The sequence below is a fragment of the Haemaphysalis longicornis genome, unplaced genomic scaffold (assembly GCF_048455015.1).
Source record: "Haemaphysalis longicornis isolate Haplotype H1 unplaced genomic scaffold, Haemaphysalis longicornis Haplotype H1 scaffold_9, whole genome shotgun sequence".
Taxonomy (NCBI): Eukaryota; Metazoa; Arthropoda; class Arachnida; order Ixodida; family Ixodidae; genus Haemaphysalis; species Haemaphysalis longicornis.
Genome location: NW_027526460.1, coordinates 61,970,040 through 61,991,666, shown reverse-complemented (window position 1 = coordinate 61,991,666; position 21,627 = coordinate 61,970,040). Strand labels below are relative to the sequence as shown.

The window sequence follows — 21,627 nt, the reverse complement described above, 5'->3', positions numbered from 1 at the left end:
TGAAGGGACCCTGCAAAGCTTTCTTCATCTTTTTTAGGCACCCGAAATGCTTGCAAGACGCGGTGAACCAACACATCCAGTACTGAGGTAGTGCGGGTATCGCAAACTACATCAGCCAGGGATTACTGCTCTATGCCCATCATATGTCAGAGCCTTGCTAAAAACACTTTTCGTTTTTTCTCGGTCTTGGCATTTTCCGAACGCTTAAATTACGTCTATACAGCGGTGTAGCGGCTACTGGCCGGATTTCCTTCAGTTGCAGAAATTCACGAATTTCAAAGCTTCCTTAAAAACATTGCCTGGCGATTACATACGATACTCCCTAATGCGATAATTGGCCGCAGCAGCAGTAGCCGAGGCAGCACTCACTCGTGGGTTCTCGCGACGGCAGCGATGATGAGCCTCTGCGTCGGTGGCGCGAAGCGCCTCAGGAATGGAACACGACTCGCGTTTTAGGCAGGAAACACACACCATTGTCACGCGCACGCTCCCATCACGTTTTCGCCAGAGTCGCGCAAAAGAGCGTCTTCTGCGGGCACAGCATACTGCCCCTGCCTTCCCCACCGCACACTTTTCGCGAGCACTCGCGCCGCCACGGCGAAGCTTCTCCCTTGAAAATTTCGCGACACTCTCCTCCTTACACAGACTACACCTTCCACTCCCCCACCGCACACTTTCGGAGAGCGCTCGCGCCGCCACGGTGACCCACCCTCCCCTCGCAATTTCGCCACAATCTCCCTCGTTGCGTTTTTGCCCTATTCGACCTTCGCGGCACTCTCCGCCTTTGCTTTCTCTCACTATTCGGTATTGCCATCGTTCACTCGGTTACGATGACAAGGCGGCTCAGCCAAGAGACGGCCGTCAAAGGCATGCGCCCTAAAAGAGACAGACAGAAGCAAAGCAGAAACGCAAGACGTATCCGCTGTGATGAGAAAATCACCCAGTGCCACTCCGTGCTGGCGATAACTATAGCTTTCGCGGTGCTTCCAGACACGAAGGAAGTTCTGAAAGTGTTTATCGGGAGTGTTGCAGAGTTTTTTTAAGTTATCTTTCGAAGAAACAACTTAGTGAAGCGGAGAAATAAGATACTGCAGCATTTATTAGTTTATGTTTGCGCAGAGAAATTGCTAACACTAAGATGTACTGCTAATAAGAACACATTTTGGCACAACCTATACAAGATCTCAGAAATTGTTGCGAAGTAAAATATGAAAGGAGCCACAACTCACCAGAATCAGGAAGAAGGTCGAAATGTGATTTTTTTTATGTCCGAAACCAATTTTCAGGTCAAACCCTTTTATGAACGTTTTCTGAGTGTTCCGCTTCATGTTCGCAATTTTTAATGTTTTTTTCAAATCCTGGATGACAATTTCAGAATGCACGGAGTTTTTTTTCTAAAAAAAAAAGACTGCGTCGCCAAGGCTTGGTTTCTGTAAAGGGTATTTGCTACAACAAAATTACGTGGTCCACCATTTGCCCTGCTAACATGTACAAACGAAAGCTTTGCATTTGTCAGCCCCAAATTTCAAAGTTACGTAACCACTCTCGGGTCGAAGAAAGGGCTGTTGTATCAGGCAGATGAGTGAAAAGTACCTATCGAACAATTTACTAGGTGTAAAGATATAGTTCAATCTAGAGATGTTTAATAAGTTTCCTTTACGGTTCTTAAGTTTCATGAAGACGCATAATAACAGGTCATATATATAAGGCGCTACAGGTATGCTGCTTTTTTGCAACTGTCAGTTGTTTTGGTACGTTCGGGTGACAGAAAGAACCAGTCTTAACGTTATTAGATCTCTTCACATTTTAACATCCGAACGTTCAGTTACGACTTTAGAAACTAACGCCCCCCTGGAAATAAACTACCCTTCCAGTGTGTGTTTAAAATAGCAAACGTATTTGCTTCGTGCCAAAAGCCTCCACATCTGCGACGTCTTCTGCTTGGTTGGTACGCATTATTTCCTTTTTAGAGAGAGACAGAGAGATAGCCTTTATTTTGGCAGGAATACTCTTTTTGGCCTTTTACGTTTTGACAGAAATTTTTAGTTTTAATAATGACCTGAAGCAACGGTGAAACCCGGTTTTATTCACGGGTAGCGTAGTGCCGGTGTCCTCTAAATATAACACAAATCAGAACTTTATGACGGCACATGCTGTACTCGAGCTACTATACAAAAACGCCTTCAAGAAAGAGAGATAGACTTTGAATGCATTGTTTCCGAACGCGCTGTTATATTTTCCTGCATACTAAAAACAGAGTCGTTCGTTCTTTCTTTTGAAATTTTTCTAGGAACCAAGGCGGCGAAAATCAAGGCGTGGCGTCACCGCCAGTACATCCTTGCAGGAGTCGAACCTGATCATCTTGGATCCTCCCAAGGAATTTCAGGACGACCAGGACAGCTTCCCCATGACGTCGTACAAATGCGATGCTGTAACGTAGCATCAGGAGCACAATATTGTATTCCTGCCTTTGTCATAAAAAGAGAAACAAATACGGGTGCCATGCACAGCACAAGTTCGTTTATTTCGCTGTAGCGTAATATATACAGAAACTCAACCTCGGTGTTCCGCACCGAATAACGTAAGTATTGTAGGCATCGTGTTTTTTGGAGTAGGGAATATTGGCATATGTACTGTGTTACCTATCGTTCTGAACTTGCAGCTGGGCTCAGCCTTGGCTTCAAGAAAACAGTACAACATGTCGAATACAGTTCGAGTCCTGCGAGCATGCTGCTGGTATTTTCAGATGTTGGTGGGTGTCCTCTTCACGTATCGTCTCAACGAAGTTTTGTATAGGAATGTGGGGTTAAGGAGTAGATGATTCAAACTTCTTGGTAAAAGTCCTTATTGTTATTGCCCAGAAACATTTTTTGGGGTAATTGATATCTACCCTTGATGGTACAAATATCTCTCATCATTCTGCGCTCACCTGGCGTTCATGTTTATTCCTTACCAGGTGTCCAAATCTTAGGCCTAAGGGTGCACACCCTCTCTTATGAAGACGTGGCCGGTGTCAACCATTCAGTTGTAAATAACACCCTGATCTCACTAAACATTGTCACAACCTAGTTGGCTTGGCAGGTAAGATTACTGAGTCGGTTTAACAAACCTGCGTTCAGGCAAACTCATGTAAACGAGTTAATAAAATTATTTATATACTTCAAATTTTTACCACACGTTTCGTCTCGACTGTGCTAGAACCACTGAAATCGTTAGGCGTGGTCTCTTGGGTGGTTGCTTGTGGCCTTTGGGAGCTTACTATTCAATTCTGCTCGCTCCCCATCGCCGTCGTTCATGTAGGAAGGGGCGCGACAAAATGCCACGTTGGTCTTCTCATCACGCTCAATATACACACCGGTTTGCTGGCTGTTGGTGACATGCAGACCAAAGAAAATGCGTGTATTTTAATGTTTGGTGCTGGTAAGCGATCTTCAGCTTTTTCCGTAAGCGGGGTTCAACATACGGGTGTTTTCTTCCGTTAGAGTGTCAGACTTCATTGGACACTGTACAGTCGCTACATAAAACGAAGGTTGGCACAAGGACGAACACACTTGACACATGGCACGTTGTCCTTGCGTGCTCGGTGCGATCCTCCCATCTCCCTAGCCTCCTTTTCGCTAGCTAGGGTGCTGTAATCAAATAGCAAACTAGTTCTAAACAGACCGTCCGGTTCCAAGCTTGAAGAAAGCATTTGATGGTTCAATGGTTAAGGCGTCGTAATTATTTATTATGGTAACACACTAAAATTCTCTTGGACGAAAATGTTAAACCAGTTGCCAATTTACATTACTCTAAAATCAGCTCGCTTGTCCTCACTAAGGCTTCCAACAGCGTGTCTTCCATAACTGAAACTCACGATATCAAGAGCCTGTTTAGCTGTGGCCTTGTGTATTTCTGTGGGGAACTTAACAAACAAGAGCTGGTTGAACACTGCGTCAGAAAACATTGTTTCCCGCAAAATTATAGTGCCTGTATTGCTTCGGCACTGGCGTTATACGAAAGGCTTTTTTGTCTTTTTCCCGTCATTGCAAGCGTCAAACTTGCCACACGAATGTCTTTGTTCTTTTTTTCCTGAAAGTCCCTCAGCCTGTCGGAAAAAGCTTTCACGTTTTTTGCCTAAAACGTGCCATGGTAAAGGAGCGGCGCCGTGCGTGACAGGATAGTACACTATAGAACCTGATACAGAATAAGATTTGGAAATCTAACCCGTATTATGTTTCAAGCATTTCCTCTTTGATACCGTCGTGCGTATCCAAAAAGTTTTGGAGACTAAGCCAAACAGGTGTTTCATGAACCTCAGAACTAGCGACGCTTTGTCTCTGCTAAAATGAAGTAAACGAACGCACCCCAAACACACTAATCTGCGTAAATTCGAGGACTTTGAAAAGGGTACTCTGTTTAAAACGAAAACGTAGCCGTTCTACCAAAACGCTAGTTATGTACGATGGGATGATCTTATTTATATATATATATATATATATATATATATATATATATATATATATATATATATATATATCTGTTGAAGCGCTGAAATAGCACGGTGGGTAAGAAAAAACACACAGCGTTAAGTCATTACACGTTCATCGCCCTATTATTTCAAGCACTGCTGAAGACGCACATCTAATGAACGCATCTTCGGGGGGGAAATCTTACTCTTGTATAAAGGGTTTGAAGAGTCGACGTGCCATAGTCTCACAATAGACTACTACTGTACTGGCAAGGCGTACAGTTTGCGTGTCCGACAAAGATTCTCCATGTCTCACTTGTGAAGGACAAGTCCCATGAACAGTTGATGTGGGATTGTGCAGCGCTTAACAAGCTTTACTTACGTTATGCGCACACAATTTCTCACAATGTTTTGCAAATACAGCATGAAACGAGAGATAACTGAAGATAACGACAGCATTTGCCCAACAGAAACTGCATTACGTTTGTAAAATCACGCATAAAATTTAATTCGGAAATTGAGAAGTCGCGAAAAAATTTACACAAATACGGACAGTTTCTTTCATGCACAATACCAGCATTGCTGAGGGATAAAAATCTAGCAAAATTTTATGTAGCAATCGGCGCTCAAATTCACATGCAAAAGGTTGGGAGAACCTATGAATTACATGCACTCAATGCGTTTTTGTATGCGGGTGCTCCAATTGTTTTACTACGGTGAAAGCAGTGATTGTGTTGATTCAAAGGGACCTCGGTGCGCATGCGGGGCTAGGAACCTAAATCAACCGATTTTTCCGGCTCGTAGGTTAAGACGGCATCTTCAGCAGTACCTGCACAACGCCGCCGCCTTCATCTATATTTTGGTGCTGGTTGTTTTCACGTGGTAGTCATTGTGCCAGAATTTTTTAGGGGCGGACTACCTTAGGGGCTTGAGCGGTCGGCGTCTCCCATCGCTATCTCCTATAATCACAGTCCTAAAACACCGAAGCACTCGGTTTCTAATGCCTCGCGCTACAGCGTAATGCGTACAAAAGAAAAGTGTATAAAGGATAAAACCGATTTAAAATAAACTAACGTGATTTAATGATTTGTGGACCGCTCCCTGTCCTCTCCAGTAATTGTCATGCAGATGGAGAAGCTCTTTGTAAACGGGTTATAATTTGTGTTACACTCAAATACCTACAGGCTCCCAATGATAGGCCTGATAGGGCCGGGTGGTCGATCGAAGCAAGGAAAGGCATACTTACCTGCTGCCGGGGCTTCGTTGATCGCCGCGGAGGAGCCCCCAGGGCGCGGTGCGGGCATTGCATTAACCTCGCGTGTCGCCTCTCACTACCCCAAACTGGGGAAGATGGGGCATGCAAAGCTTTTAAATCCGGTTCAACGCACAAGAGGGCGCCACCGCCTCAGCAAGCGCGGGATTGCTCCTCCCACCGGCGCTTCTCCGGCGCCCAATCAGTGCGCTCCGTGGAGAAAGTGAGAGACTGACAATTTTTCAATACACTTATATACTGCATGATTTACCCTCCCCAGGATTCACATTAGAACAAATGGCCCCCTTTTTTTCCTTTGTGCGTCTCACTTCTATTTTCGTGACTACCGTTCAAGCCGTGCGCGGAATAAAATGTTTCTAAAGGATGGTAGCCCGGCGTGCGACATCTTAAAGGAAACATTGCCAAAAGGCTGAAAAAATATCGCGCGTTGGAAAAACGTTGTCGCGAAATTAAAACACGTGTATTACAAATTGGTATAGCCTATTTTACTGTATAACAACAGCCAACAATTTTTAGTTATTCACAACGCGCAACACAAATTTGCCACATGTGTTTCAAAAAACAGTTTCAGTGTCTGATTTTCACAATATTTTATTATCTACTTATACACTAGCCAAGTTAGTGTGCACATCGTTCACGTTATACCTCGAAAGAAGATATTTATTATTGCCAAACACAAATCACCATGCGCATGCCAACATTTTCAAATGGGTCGTATACACATATTCAGCTCCTTTTATTGAATTTTCATGGAGCAGCACTTTTGTTTACTTTGTTGTACCTTTAACAATTTGTAGAAACGCACATGGTGTATTCGTGCTTTCATCGTTTATGCTTCATTTGCATTTGTTAAGATTGTGGAAGAAGCTTGGGATTAATCCGTAAATCGAGCACTGTTTGATTTGATTGATTGTAGGGTTTAACGCGCCGACGCAACGCAGGTGATGAGGCACGCCGTAGTGAAAGGCTCCGAATTAACTTTTACACCCTGGGGATCATTAACGAGCGCCGAAATCTCGTACACACGGGCGTCGAGCACTGTTTTGCGGAGCAAGAAAATGTGTTTGTGATAATCGGAAACTAGAGCTAGTAGAACATTTAAGCTGGCGTATACATTTGGAGAAAGAATTTGCGTCTTTTATTGATATTAGGCGGAGAAAACGTTTTTTTCAGAAAAGCATTCCTAAACATTCATGATGAAGTTGCATTCAACCTGGTCTCATAATGCTTTGTGGAACTTTAGTGTCTGGAACTCGCAATTTCACCCGCAGGTCCTTGCGTAGCAAAATAGCACCGCGTGGCAGAAGGGTCGACGGCGTGTGCGAAGGCTTCCTAAGAAGTAGGAGGGAATGCACCAAGGATTTCAAATAAATGGCGTAGCAGAGTTCGTATACACGGGAACGTGATGCCCCAAAACGTGCACGACTTTTATAAAATTGGGAATGTAATACTATTTGTGAAGTAATTACAAACGGTGGGCTGCTTAAAAACGCAGAAAATATTCTAATTATAGCCAATAATGCAAACAAGTATAAAGTTATGTTTCTCAAATAATACCTTGTTCCTCGGTGAAATTCAAGAGCGAATGCTAAGGTAAATGTATGTGTTACACAAAATATTCTTGTAACGTAACAAGTAGCAGGAACGGCAGGTGTAAACTGCACTTACAGTGTACCAAGAAAAGCCGTTAAAAGTTTCTGCAGTGCAAGTAGCCTTGGTGCATGGACACACTCTGCCATTTCACTAGTTTGCACTGAAGTAGAAGGTTGTGCATTGTGCCTTGAAGTGATTGTCTAACATACACAGGATTTTACCAATGTATAAACAGCCACAAAACAGACGTTGTATACTCGAAACTTCCAAGTTATAATAAACGTAATAACACTCTCGAGCGTGACTCTGGGTTCAATGTTATATTGTGTGGTGATCGCGACTTTCACGTGAAGCCCTTTCCCCTTGCCTTCCCGAACAGCCGCGGTTACGTGACGTGTGCCTTGCGGACGCGCAACGGGAGCTCGCTACCTTCCCTAATGGTTTCGCTCTGGTTGGCAAGAAAAACGTCCTCGAGTAGGACCGAGGAAGGGCGCTGGCATGAGTATAATTCGAACATTTGGGAGAAGCCTGAAAGGCCATTTAGTTCGCGTTAATCTTAACACAAGTGCAGGCAACGTTTAGGAGGCAGTAACACGACAGTTGGCGCAGTCATGGGAGGTACTCACTTAGGGGCACAAACTTGGAGGCTTACTAAAAGGTTAAACTTTAATTGAGGATGACTTAGTGATTCCATAACGGAAGATGATATGTATGACCAGAAAGGACAAGAACGGAGCGGAGTGGGTCAGGGAACAAACACCTGTAATGGACATAATGAAAATAAGAAGAAATGGGCATGGGCAGGACACGTATTACAAAGGCAAGATAACCGTTGGTCATTAAGGGTGACAGAGTGAACCCCTAGATAAGGCAAGCGTGGCAGGGGGCGGTACAAAGTTAGGTGGACAGATGAAATGAAGAAGTTTGCGGCGATAAATTGGCCGCAGTTAGCACAGGATCGGGATAATTAGAGGTCTAAGGGAGGGGCCTTTACCCTGCAGTGGGCATAAGCAGGGTGATGATGATGATGATGATGATGATGATAATGATGACGACGACGATCATGATTATTATTATTATTACGATTACGATGGTAAACAAGACAAGGCGACAACCCCTGTGAGCGACCGGGATACGTTGAACCTTTGTACGATTTATGCATGAATGCATGACCGATGTAACGAAGATGGCGGGAACATCTGCGTTATTAAACTGTTGTTATGTCATTAAAAGGAACGAATTGATAGAAGGACTGAACAACTAAGTTTTATTTATCCCCCCTTGTTATTCATTTTCGCCGATGTTTCCAAAATACAACTGATTGCTTATTATGTCCCAGGCGAGGCCACGCTCCATCTCTACGGTGATACGGGAGCTAATTTTGGTTTGAAATAACTTTTCTTCAAACGGCTAACTTGATTTCGTTGCGCGCATGTATTACCAGCAACATGTAATGTTTTTTTTTTCCTACGTTCCCTTGGGGCAAGCTTGATATTGCTCTAAGTTGCCAAATCGATACCGTAGAGCTTGTTAGCCACACTGAGCAACCAAATCTCCGCCGAGATAATCCCCAACCACGGCAGCGAAGCAAAGCGACATTGGCACATTACTGACGAAGTCGAAACCCGTGGCGGTGGCTCAGTGGCTAAGACGTGCTACTGAGCCCACGGACGCGCCTTCGATTCGTGGCCGCGGTTGCCGCTTTTCGGGTGGAGGCGAAAAGCAAGAATGCCGGGGTGTTCGAGATTTCGGAGCACGTAAAAGATTGATCTTCAACGTGATGGAGGCGAAAAGCAAAAACGCCCGTGTATTTGACCTTTCGGCGCACGTTAAAGGTCCCCCAGTAGGTCCACTACGGCGCTACTCATCGTATGTGTAGCGTGGGCGCGTTAAACCCCTTAATCAATCATCTGATCAAGTCGAAACCACACGCCGCTGCAAACCAAGTTTTCTTTATGAAAACAAACAAATACTTGCATGAGATATTGAATGCGCCCCTAGCGAGCAGAGATGGCAACGGCGCGGCTTCGTCCGAGCAGGTGATAAGGCGAGATGGGGCAGCCGGATGTACTCACGCACTCTCGCTATCTGCGGCGCGTTTGCACGTAGATTGCGCTGGCATGCAGTTCGAGCAATTTGACTGACGTGGTCCGTTACTCTTTTGGGTCGCCTGTACAGCTGTAGGCTTTTTCATCCGGCCGCTGATATGGGTGGCTGTCAGGCAGCTACCTAATAGACAGTGCTCTCTATTCATGCGGTAGGTGGTGGCTACAGGCCTATGGGCTTTAGCGATGATCGCGCACGCGTGAAAAAATCAAGGAATTTATAAGACTGGCGGACTTGTGTAAGGGTGACCTCAAGTGGGCCGCTTTTTAACGGAAATAGAATAAAGACGCAGGTTGCGGACCCGATGATTATTACTTTCAATGCCGCACTCCTAGTAAAATTCTTCTGGCGTAAGTTGCTTTCGGCATTCTAGCTGCGCACGTGCGCTAGAACCAGAGATTAGGTTGTTTTGTTTTGTTTTTTCTTGCTTTCATATTGTAATGGGCATTCACGGCTACTACACGCTTTGGGATTTTGCATTCACGCCAACCGATCCGGGGGTCAAAGTGTCGTCGCTATGTATGTACGCTGTCCCTGTAAAAAAGAGCCAACGCCTCGGCAATATACGTGAATATGTTCTCCCTACACGAAACAACCACTCATCCAAGGTAAGCGAGCATTATTTATGAACTGGAGGAACACTGCTATAAACTCTGCGTGTACAATGTACCGCACAGAGCAAGTGTCTTGCTGCTCTCAAGAGGCCACCGCAAAAAAATCCGGGCATTCCGCCTTTACTTAAGTTTGCCGGTACCACGCTTTAGAAACTTTTCTAGTGAGGCACGTGACCAAATAAGATGCTGGCAAGATGGAACGCTTCCTATCATTGCGCATACGCGTGGACGACATCTACAGCAGACAAACTTTATGCCAAGTTGCGAAAGCTGCGGCCGGAATCGGCCAATGGGACATAGCCAACCATGTCAGGCTTCACCAGCTGATGGTTTCTTTGCCCTATATTCACCATCATCAATGGTATTTTGCAAAAACGATGCCCACAACTACGGCTGTCAGAAAATGTCAAACCTACTCGCTGCGGTTATGCAGGGGCTAAGGCGTTGAGCTGCTAAGCGAAACGACAGGGCTTCCATCCTGGCTGTGGTGGCCACTTTTCAAGAACAAGCGAAAAAAAAATACGAAAAAACGCCCGTGCGTCCAGATTTAGGAGCACGTAGAGATGCCAAGGCAGTCAAAACTAATTTGAAGCCCTCAACTACGGCACACCTCACAGCACAGGTCTAGCTTCGGCGTGTTAAATCCCTGAACTATAAAAATTACACACTGGATTAGTTGGCGAGCAATTTGAATACACGCCAACTGGTGTGCAGTTAATACTGTTGGAGAGAACAGCAGCAAACAGAGAATATGATCAACGAGGTGCACAAAAGCTTTCTAGTACTTCGTGCTTCCCGTCACGGAAAAATTAGGCCCTCCTGCCGTCTTTCACTTTTTACTGTGTAGCTTCTCCTACCCACAGAAAGAAGACGATGCACAGTTCTTTCGCGCGTTGCTGGCTAGGCCTGCCAACGCCTCTAAGCTTTTGTAGCACTGTCGAAGTGAAACCGATTAGAGATCAACGTTTTGCGGTCAATGCGTAGGTCAACTCTCTCAGTTATCTGAAACCGAAGTAGCTTAGGACTTCCCTTTCCACGGGCCCTATTCTCGACCTCTAGAATTCTGCGTGAATTCGTGAATATTCCAGAAGCTTACTCTGATTCACTGTGTTTTGTCACGTGGATCCGGCTGACAAAGGCGCTATGTGTGCTTCCGTCATTTTTACGGTTCACGACATGTACCGGCACAGGTTCTAAAGTTTACCTCTTTTTTCGCTAATGAAGGTTCATAATTTTGTGTCGGTATTGAAAAATTAGATAAAATGCCCCTATCTCGTTAACTTAGCAATTTTTTCCCTATTCAACAAAAAATATAATTTGTAGGCACCCCTATTCGTGGTTAGCTGGGAAGACGGGATGCATTATAAATCGCCGGCAGGAACGTGAACGTCCCACATCACAAATTCATCCCTCACCAAAGCTCACGTGCTTTTACATTTAGTTTGCCAATGGCTGCTGCCACCTCCGTGAAATAAAGCGAAAAATTTCACGGACCTTTGGCGCCGTAAAATTCCTGTGTATTTGAAATAGGTGCAGTTTCGCGCGACGCGTGATTTATAACTGTCGACTAGGGAAAGAAATAATTTTTACTGTTGTCAAGTCATAGATAACGGAGCATTAAAATAATGTCCCGTATTTTGATTTTACGTGCTGCAATAAAATAGTCGTTATTGCTTTGATTAACAGCAGAATAAGATGGCACCACATGCCTCTCCGTTACGAAGCACCCAATGCATTGAATTGGTCCACACTCCTGGTAAGCTGGTGGGTCACACTATCAAAATCAGCTGCAAAATGACAAAGAAAACGGGCCTTTATTTATTACTGCGCTGATCGAGTCTGAGCATGAAGAATGAAGGAATCGGCGGCATCAGCCTGCTCGGCCATTATCAGGCCAACGCCACCTGTAATAACATTGCCTGACGCGTCGCGCGCTTTTGAATGGGAAGGGTATGGACGCTTAGTTCAGGCACTGATCCGCTATGTGGCGCGTGCCGGCGGACATCTCGCCTTACGTCACTGCTCGCGAGTCGTGAACGCTGCACCCACTTCTACGACGTGTGTCTGTCACTCAGCTTGCCTGTTGGGCTTCAAGGGCCGTTTCGCTTACATCTTAGCCGCGACGGGGCGCTAGTTCTGTGGCGCACTGGGGATCTTGTTCAACGTGTCGCTCGCTTCATACTTGCTGCATTTTTCCAAAGATAAAGACGGAGGCGGACTGAAATAGTGTAAGAAAATACTGATTGTCGGGTAGATATAGCTAACAGAAAAACGATATTCTCTGCTGGGGCAGCCATTATTTTACTGATATTTTTCTTTATGGAGTATTTAGAGAAGAAAAACTTGCGTGCACGTTTTTTGTTCAGGCGCTCACTTCTACGACTACTGTCCAATAATATCACGTGCTTGTAAACTTCACTTCAGAAAATGATAGGAAACAAAAGGATAAGCAGCCGGGATCCCGCCACGCTGTCCGGGCGCTTCTGCAGTACAGTCCTCAATTTTAGAAGTGCGTACCGATGCGGAGTGCGAACCGCGGGGTCAAAACAATACCTAAATGCGGAGGGGATAGAGGTGGGATGCCCCACTCATAACATTTCAGGGCCTGTGATCCGAGCAGATAAGCGCGCAAAGCCGGCATCAGCCTGCGGCAGCGCAAGGGATTTTGCTTCGTGACCAAGGAAGTTTTATCAGCGACAGACCAAGACAGACAGGCATGGTGAAAAACAAGAAGGCGTAGGAGCGCCGCCTCGGGAACGCTAAACAAACTTTCTACTGTTTTGCATAGTTCCCGAGAAGCGGCGCTGGCTGGCGGACACGAAAGCACGCTGGAAGGCTACGGAGCGGGGAAGGGTAGGAGAGAGCAACAGGAGAGTGGCTGTTTGGCCATTTTTCGCTCACGCGTTAGGCAATGTTTATACAGGCGGCGTTGATCAGGCGTAGCGTTTTGCTATCCTTACCGCATCACACACCCGATGCTCACGGCGGCTCTTTTTGCGGTCACGTCGCTAACTTGTAACAGCGCAGCAGACGATAACGTGGCGGAGGTGACGACAGAGGTGATAACGCGACAAACAGCTTGCAAGTTAACATTGAAGTACAAAGCTGAACTATGCTACTCAAAGCGGTTGAAAAGAATAAATAGATAGAGGTAAAAAGATAATGCTATGTTCTTAAGCTTAGCACACGCCTTTCACTCGCATTTGCATCAACGTTATTTCATTGCGTTAACCTTAAGAACCGTGTTTCCTTTGCCAGCCTGGGCTGCTATCCTAATTTTAAGCATGCATAGCCAGAATTATATCTTTTATGCGCAATATCTGGTAGTATGGTAGCGACCTTTGTGAGCTAAGCGTCAAATTAGACGACGTTTCATCACAGATATGCGAGCACACGTAAATAACTGCTTACGCTTTGATTGATTACTAGGTTTAACGCGCCGAGGCTTCCCAGGCGAAGAAGCGCGCCGTAGTGGAGGGCTGCGGTTTAATTTTGACCACCTGGGGATATTTAACGCCTGCGCCGAAATTTCGACACCGGGCGTTTTTGCTTTTCGCCTACGTCAGAATTGCGGCAGCCGCGTCCTCGGAGCGAACCCGCGTCCTGCGTCATTGATTAAGGTTTGCCTGTGCAAAAAACGTCGAATTTAAGGTTCAACTCGCCCAACAATGCCAACTCGCCCAAAAGTACGCCTTCAATTTACGGAGCATTGGCGATGTTGGGGATAGGGCCCCTGAACAAGTAATTCAAAAAAGGTAAACGGGGATGACTCAGTATATGTGCCGTCCTTTGACAGCGTCTGGGTAACATCGACGTGTTGTACAATTTATTTGGGTTCTAGATTTATGTCTACGTTCTAAAATGTATGCCCAGTTGTTAATTTTGTTTATTGGGGATGCCAAATACACTCTTATCCATTAAAGGGGTCCTGAAATACCTTCCGCCGATGCATGGATATGCACGTAACCAAATAAAGCAATGTATTTGCAATCTTCTCCCGCAAGAATTTTGTTAAAGCGATGAGTATTAGCTGAGAAATCGTAAATCAAAAACCGCGCATTATCGTCGCGTCGCGTTTACTCCTCCTTTCAACTTACTCTCCGCTGTTGACGGCGCGAAAGCCTTCCTTCCCGTGATGCTGCGCTCCTCGGCGGTGACGTACTTCCGCTATGGCGCTGCTCATACTGCCGTCTGCTACGGGCAAGCTTTGTTGACACCGTGAATCCCACACTCCGCTCAAGCCTGGAAAAGCGAACGAAAAATCTGGCCGCATGCGTGCGGCGGCCTGGCCTTGCCCTTTCGCGGAGTACGTTGCTGCAGTATCGGCGGCACGGGACTTTTTATCGGCGGCGAACTCACAGCCGCACGGGGGGGATCGTGCGCTCGTTCTCTTTGATGCAGCACCGCGCACTGTTTATCCAAAAAGTGCCGTATCAGATGTGGCCCCGCTGGTACCGGCTCTTATTTTACGCCGGTGGTAATTTCTGCTGGCGGCATGTGAAAAAGACATTTCAAACCGATACAGAACCCGTGCCCAAAACGCTTCAATCATGTGGCCAGTTCAGCTTGGGGCGACGCGTGGTGGAGAGCGGCAATGTTGGCAAAACATGCTCCGCCGCGGCTCTGAGCTTTCTAGCGCTGGAGCGAGCGTCATTTCTTTGACAATCTCAAACATCGGTTGCCTTGGCAACAAGGCACAAACCACTCTAGAGGTCAGTTACGGTTCCGTGATCCCCGTTCAGTTCGGGGCCCCACCTCGCGGCATGTTGGCACTGCAGGCGTACCACTCACTCCCATTGGGAAGTGCCAGATGCGTTTGGCATTACAGGAGGCGAAGGTGTGTGTGTTGTAGACGCCTTTGTTTCGCGATGAAATGCGACGTTGTGCTTCTGCGGGTGGATAGTGCTTCCCATGGTCTGGATTATCTTTCTCGGGCGACGTATGACTTACCCTCGCATGGTGTATGTGCGTGGCTAAAAGCCATCTCGGCTTGTGCGCCAGAGTTAAGTGACATGCTGTTCGTCCACGCAAACCGAGCGCGAGGTGAGTGCCGAATTTACGACGGGCAAGAGGAGGCAACCCATCGGTGGTCAATCGCGGTTCAGACTTGCAACGCATGTTGTGACGTTGTGTTCGTTCGAAACGCATCTCTGAATTGTTTTGAAGTTTAATAAAGTGTGCGCGTCAAACCCGGGCATTCGGCTCAGGGCGTTCTCTGCGATTGCACGAAAGAAGTGCCACGGGGCTTCAACGCTTTCTTTATGGAACGTACTCAGGTAAGAGAATATTCATGCCGTGTTAAGGCCGTGTTGCATTCAATACAAACGGTTAAGCGTTTGTTTACACTTGTTTCGTTAGTCGTAAAATGTCCAAGAACTCCGGCACTACGCTGGCCGATCAGCCGGCGAGCCGACGCTGAGCAGACGACTCATCTCTTTGCTGGAAGTGCGTGAGAAAGTCGCCCAATAGCAGGATGTCTAGCTCATGATGAACATCTGGGTATCGATGACGTAGATATGTGAAGGTGGCGGCGTCCAAAAACACGAAGGGAAGAGTGAGAAAAAAGCGACAAACTTTGCAACAAAAGTGTGAGATTTCCGCTGCGCGTAAAAGAGTAATACTTGGCACAGATGACGTTGACGACCCAGTCTAACGATTGCGCTAGTTCATTTTGGTGTGCTCAAAACGCCTTTGAGGGCCCCTTTAAAGAAACATGTATATAAGGGGTAATGAAAAGAAAATACAACTTCTTAAATTAAAAAAACTAGCTTTTGGCTACTCACTCAGCATTATTCTAACAACGCAAGACGAAAGAATTCAGGCAGCTGCAGTAGTTCTTCCGCCATGACCTGGCTTGATTGTGAAGTTGCCTGTCCCGACAACACTTGAGCTGGACTTCTTTGTGTGGGGCGGTGAGTGCTTGGTGCACGTTATTTACGACACGGCAGTGGTTAGTGCGCAAGTTCTTCTTTTGGCCATGTTCAGACTACCGACGTGAAGGCCATGTCGGGATCTATGAACGTAAAAAAATGGCTGTGCCCGCAGTTCAGTTGCCTGAGACGTGAAGGGACATCATTCTGTAAGATTATTACGACAGTTGCGGCAACAGTCCGAGCCTAGCCTTAGGCCGGGTGCCGACTGTTGCCGCAACTTGTAATAACGTTAAAGAATGGCGCCATTTCACGTCTCAGCCAACTGAACTGCATGAAATGCCGTTTTTTCACGTCCATAGATGACGATATGGCTTTCACGTCGGTAGTCTGAACATAGGCGCACACGTTTTTCCCCTCTGTAATAAAACTTCACTTATTAGTAAGCGCTTGTGACGTTGTCTTTATTATCCCGTTTATCTGACTTAAGGCAACTCATCAATAAGCACAGGTTCCCAGTCATTGCCATTTCAAAATCGAGACTGCGTCAGGATGTCCGTCTGTCGGGGTGCTCTCTATAGCGCTCTTTGATGAGCACAGAAAACAGTATAGTGCTCCTTGCAATTTGTAATGACATACCTTTTCCATCCCTCAATGTGGAGCCGGATGACTCGAATTAGTATGTCACGGCAACGGTGAAGCACAATCAGGGGAATTACACTATAATGGCTGCATGTATGCACTAAAGGTGAAGTTAAAAGTAAGCGCTTGTAAGGTCTCTTGAAAATTACACCACCGCTGCACTTGCTTACAGGGGACTTCAACGCGCATCATCCAGCTTGGGGCACTATTAGGACGACACCAATAGGAAGTCGTATGCTCGATGTGGTCAACCAAGCAGCACTAGCAGTGCTCAACAGTAGTTGCCAAACGTTCTTTCGGGGCAGGGCTTTAAGTTTATTGGATGTGACTGTGGTGTCCACTTTTCTGTTGCCTTTCGCATCCTGGTATGCAGACATTGCAAGCTCCGGCAGCAACCACGTCCCGACGTACACCAGGATTGATTGAGTCCGCGGCAATGCCATCAAACGGCCGCTGTCGTCTGTAAACTGAACGACCTGCTGAGAAATGCCGGATGATAATGCTTAGGCATTGTCTACGAAGAGCCGCCAGCAGCTATTGTAAGGTCCCAGTCAGTCAACACCGCGGAGCTTGGTGCAAAGGCGTGGGCACCAGTGGACAGAGAGTATAATCGCCTTCGCGCGATTCGCAGGAGACCAGAGCGCCGTGCTAGAAAAACGCGATCACCAGATCAGAATCGAGCTTCAAGGCATGCTGAGAAGTGCATTCAGAAACACATGAATAAGCTCGCAAGATAGCGTTTGAGAGAATTTCGTTCCACGCTTGATTTCCACAAAACTCTGACTCGCATTTGGCACGTTTTCCGCAGGCTGAGAGTCCCACCGAGTCAATATCATCCGTTCTTATCAATAGCTCTCCAGCGTGGCGTCGGTGAGCTGGACAGGTGACAAATTTTGTGCCAAGTTTATAGCTCGCCGAAGCTTTGCAGGGAATTCAGGAGTGCTCACTGACGGCTCCCCAGTACGAATGCTATACTCATAGATAAGTTATTCTTTGTCTATGAGCTTATCACAGCGTTAGCGTCCGTTAACCTGCCTCCTTCGCCAGGCGCTGATAGTGTTCCATTCTCAGCTTTGGGACATCTCGGTAGCAACGCCCTCCGGTGGCGGGCGTTGTGGCAGACAGGCCGCGTGGAAGCACGATGAAAAGTTGCTCGCCTGGCAGCGATCCTTCAACCCGAAAACCGCCGGCTGACATCAACACTTACCGCCCTTTGCTTTGCTATGCTGCATAGGGAAGGTAATGAAGAAAATGGCGCTCCAGCGACTCGTCTGGGACATCGAGGACAAGGAAGTGTATCCCCAGAGATGTCAGGGATGAAGCCATCCCACCGCCGGAACCGACTTGTGCGCGCATTAAATGCACTGAACACACTTGGACTACAAGGCGGGCGCAGAATATCGCTGCAGTGGCTGCCAGGTCATTTCGGCATCCTGGGAAACGGCGTCTTTGACGCAGCAGCGAAAGAGGCGCACAATATGCTTGCGCTGGAATCCCGTACTCCAGATAAGACATAACTACGACCGTCTCTATACTGGGATGGAAACTGCCGCTGCCACCTTGGCTTGACCCTCTTAGGACACCCTTGCCTCTGCATACGACTGACCATCCGTGCAATTTCCAGTTTCAGCGAGGCCTAAGAAAGCAAACTGAGGGTGTCTACCATCTACGCCTGAAAGTTGTCTTCACTCGTAGTTTTCTGTTTGAGATAGGCTGGGCGGACTGGCCGTTGTGCTTTGTGTGCTATATCAAACAAGACATACCGCATCTTGTGCTACTGCCCGCAGCATGCTACCCAACCCAAAACAGCGAAAAGAACTCTTGTGCGACTGCTACCCGGAAACTCTTTTGAAGTGCATCACTTTGCTGGTGCGTGGAAACATCAGGTTGACACGGCGCAACTGACAGAGACTCTTTTAACTTTTTGTCTGACTTAGGACTACTCGAGGTTTTTTTAATTTTGAGATCCTCAGCTTATTTTTCCTCCTAATGCTGTGAATTTTTTCTCGTTCCGAACCGATTTCCTTTTCTTCTCGCTCTTATACATTGTTACTATGTACTTCTTCCCCCCCTCTCTCTTTTTCCGTCACCTCGTTATGCTCACTCCATCTGAAGTAGCAAGCCCGGCCATTTGTGGGGCTAACCTCTGCATAGTTCATGAAAGCTTTCCCCCTCTCTCTCTCTCTTTATTCGCCCAGTCAACTTTAGACTGTCCTAACATTCTATCGTCATTCTCAGACGTGGAATTAGCACTAAGTCGACGATGTGTACAAGAGAGCTCGTGCCGAGCCACTGTAGGCACCGTATTAGGATGCACCCAGTTTGATAGGCTTAACGGAATGGTTCGGGTAGGGTCTGACATTTTTTTGTGGGAGTTCAGTTTATTTTGTAATAGTATCTCTTTGTTGTTCAGGTTATTTGGTCGCCGCTGCTTCTGCAAATGGGTTGTTTGACACTGGCCACTTCACTTTAGCACAGATAACAAAACAGAAAGCATTGCTGCTGAAAAACGTTCAACGTCGTAATATAAGCATTTCAGCGAATATGTAAACGCTCCTGTCAATAAAAGCATTGTGGTAATGTATGCGACGCACCGCACAGGAAACAGATCATGACGTATAGACGAGGCGGCTGGTGAACCCTATAGAAGATGAAGCAAGGCAGCTTCATAACGCGCCACGAATAAGAATACATGAAGCAGAGAATGCCTGACTAGAAGAGTCATTATTGAAGGCAGAAAAAACTCCAAACACCGGTTTAGGCAAACCCAAATGTCACTGGAAAGTTTATTGCACTGACACCACCCTTGGTCTGTGACAATTTCTTGTTATGGGTTTAGCAACTATCTAGCGCTAGATATAGAGTACCGTTGTTATGCGGCGTTTGAGTCTCAGATCGATGACGTATTACCTGTGTGTCTCAAGCAGATACTGGTTAAGAAAATAAAACTTGATTCGTTATTCTGCATCGAATATCCTACTCATTTGAGGCGGATTTTCAACCCGCTTGCTTTCCTGTGGCTTTTCAGTGCTGTCAGAGCTCGTATTTGTGACATATATTGGGCCTATTTTCGTGTTTATTACGGGTTTTACTGGTGCATACTTACAGGCTGTAGCGCTGGCCTTAGTCTACAGAAGTTATGCATTTCACGGTTGTGATGCATTTCAGTTAATGTAAACCAGTCACCCGATAATATTTAACTGACCGTGTTCTTTTTTGCATTTATAGTTCATAACATTGCAACGTGAAAATGTTACCGTCAACACCAAAAATTAAAAAGAAAACGCTCAACTCCTTCAAAGCATTAGTATTAGGTTGTTTTTTTGCATCCATTATATTCATTTACAGGGGGAACAAAAGCAATATTTTGCACTGGGTTTCATCGCGCATCGCCGAATTTCGGTTTACGCGTACAAATGGGGGAGGAGTGGATTTCGGTAGTGTTTTTGTAAAAAAAAACGTTATTCTTTTTTTGAAAGCCTCTCTGTCATGCACCATTTCAACCAGTGTTTTGGTAGAATTTGTGTAAGGAATGTCGGACATCAGGCACTTAAAAGGCAGGGTCTTGGAAGGAGAGATAGCGTAACAAGTTATTTCTACTTCCCAGCAGCACCCGCTGTGTTCCCCCGTGATATTTCAGGGAAAGTTAGCTACCGGGTGGGTTTTATACTAGCGTTACTGTAGTTTATGTGATGGAGGGAGCTGAGTCCTATGCTGTTTGAAAGGGAGTCTTCTGGAGTCTTCTGCGGGTTTTCTTTGGATCCCTTGCAAGATATGACCACCTTGAATTCTTTCCACAGTTCCATCCACACTGAATCCTGTGAAAAAAAAAAAAAAACGAAAAATAAATCGGACGAAGATGGCACCCTGTACCATCGGGCTTGTATGAGAGGCTTTTAGATTACCCGCGGAAAGAATAAAATTACAACACCAACAAATAGAACTCTGTGCATTTCAGTAAATTGTTTTTTTTTATAACTAAACAGCTACGACACGCATATAATTATAGCTTTTTGTAAAGAGCTAAGCGCGCGTCTCAACCAAGGTGGCTGTGCCTTTCTGGGAATCTCCACTACACATGTCCTTCTCTTACGAGAAGTCGTACGCAGTATACATTTTGAGTATATATAGGTATATATTTACCTTCAGTAGCCGCAGCAGCAGCGTATATCAAATCTACTGCTGAACGAAAGCCTTTCCTATTAATTTCGAACTCCTCTCAACCCGCCTCGTATAAGTTCATTCGTTGCCATCAAATTTCTCACATATGTACAGACACGCTGAATAATGAAGACGCTGTTCCAATATAAATTTATAAATTACAGTAACTGATAAAACTCCTGAAAGAAAGCAATCATTTATAGCTACGTCTCTACCCAGCTTTTTACTTCAAAATACGTTTTGTAATTCGCAAATTCGCCATCGAGAGCGCGCCGGTTTTCTACGCTTTTGTTCAGCGTTTCAACCAATAAAATGACACTATTTTCATGGCATTTTTTGTTACGCTATGGAACATCACTTATCGCTTCTTACCTCTTGATGTGAAATTCTAAGCTATCATTTTCAGACATGTAGATTTACACCAAATGGCATAACTGGCATGATCTAAGAAACTTTTCGCGGCAGCGATACAATCTGGTCTGGCAAAATTTTAAAGAATGTGAACATTGCACTATAGAGAACCGCTAGAAGACCCAAAGCGGGCAAACTCTAAAAGCGATATTTCACCAGTACCTCGCTCCCTTAGGTCACCTAAATATAATACCGCTGCAACTGCTTTCTCCGCGTAACCTAAAAACAGGCGGCGCGACGCTTGTAATGCCCAAGGATAGGGATTGTTTTTTTTTTTTCAAAAACCGTGATTTCTGCTCTTTACACCCTTTTAAATTGAAGCTTCCTGTGACTCTCTTCCCGGTTTTTCTGGGACGGGAAATCCCTGCGGCTGCTGCTTCTGCTTTCTGGCATGGTGCCCCACTGTGTTTTTTTACATGAAATAACACTGGCCTCGCATGCTATGACTGATAGGCCGTGAAAGTGACGAGAGGTGGGAGGAAGGCATGTTACGCCCGGTGACTCTGG

General features: G+C 45.9%; 2 protein-coding genes across 4 annotated transcripts in view; one reads left to right on the top strand and one right to left on the bottom strand.

Moving 5' to 3' along the window:
- The window catches only part of LOC144151719 (glutamate receptor ionotropic, kainate 3-like), a 656,159-nt gene extending 651,776 nt beyond the window's left edge, over nucleotides 1–4,383 (top strand). The window contains exon 17 of the mRNA XM_077682841.1: nucleotides 2,291–4,383. Within this exon, the coding sequence (XP_077538967.1) occupies nucleotides 2,291–2,440 (150 nt within the window). The 3' untranslated portion in view covers nucleotides 2,441–4,383. The remainder of the gene's footprint in view (nucleotides 1–2,290) is intronic.
- A 14,921-nt stretch (nucleotides 4,384–19,304) lies between these two features.
- Nucleotides 19,305–21,627, bottom strand: part of LOC144153907 (glutamate receptor ionotropic, kainate 2-like) — a 62,447-nt gene continuing 60,124 nt past the window's right edge. For all 3 annotated transcript variants that reach the window (XM_077685658.1, XM_077685659.1, XM_077685660.1), the window contains one exon: nucleotides 19,305–20,366. In XM_077685658.1, the coding sequence (XP_077541784.1) occupies nucleotides 20,199–20,366 (168 nt within the window). In that variant the 3' untranslated portion in view covers nucleotides 19,305–20,198. The remainder of the gene's footprint in view (nucleotides 20,367–21,627) is intronic.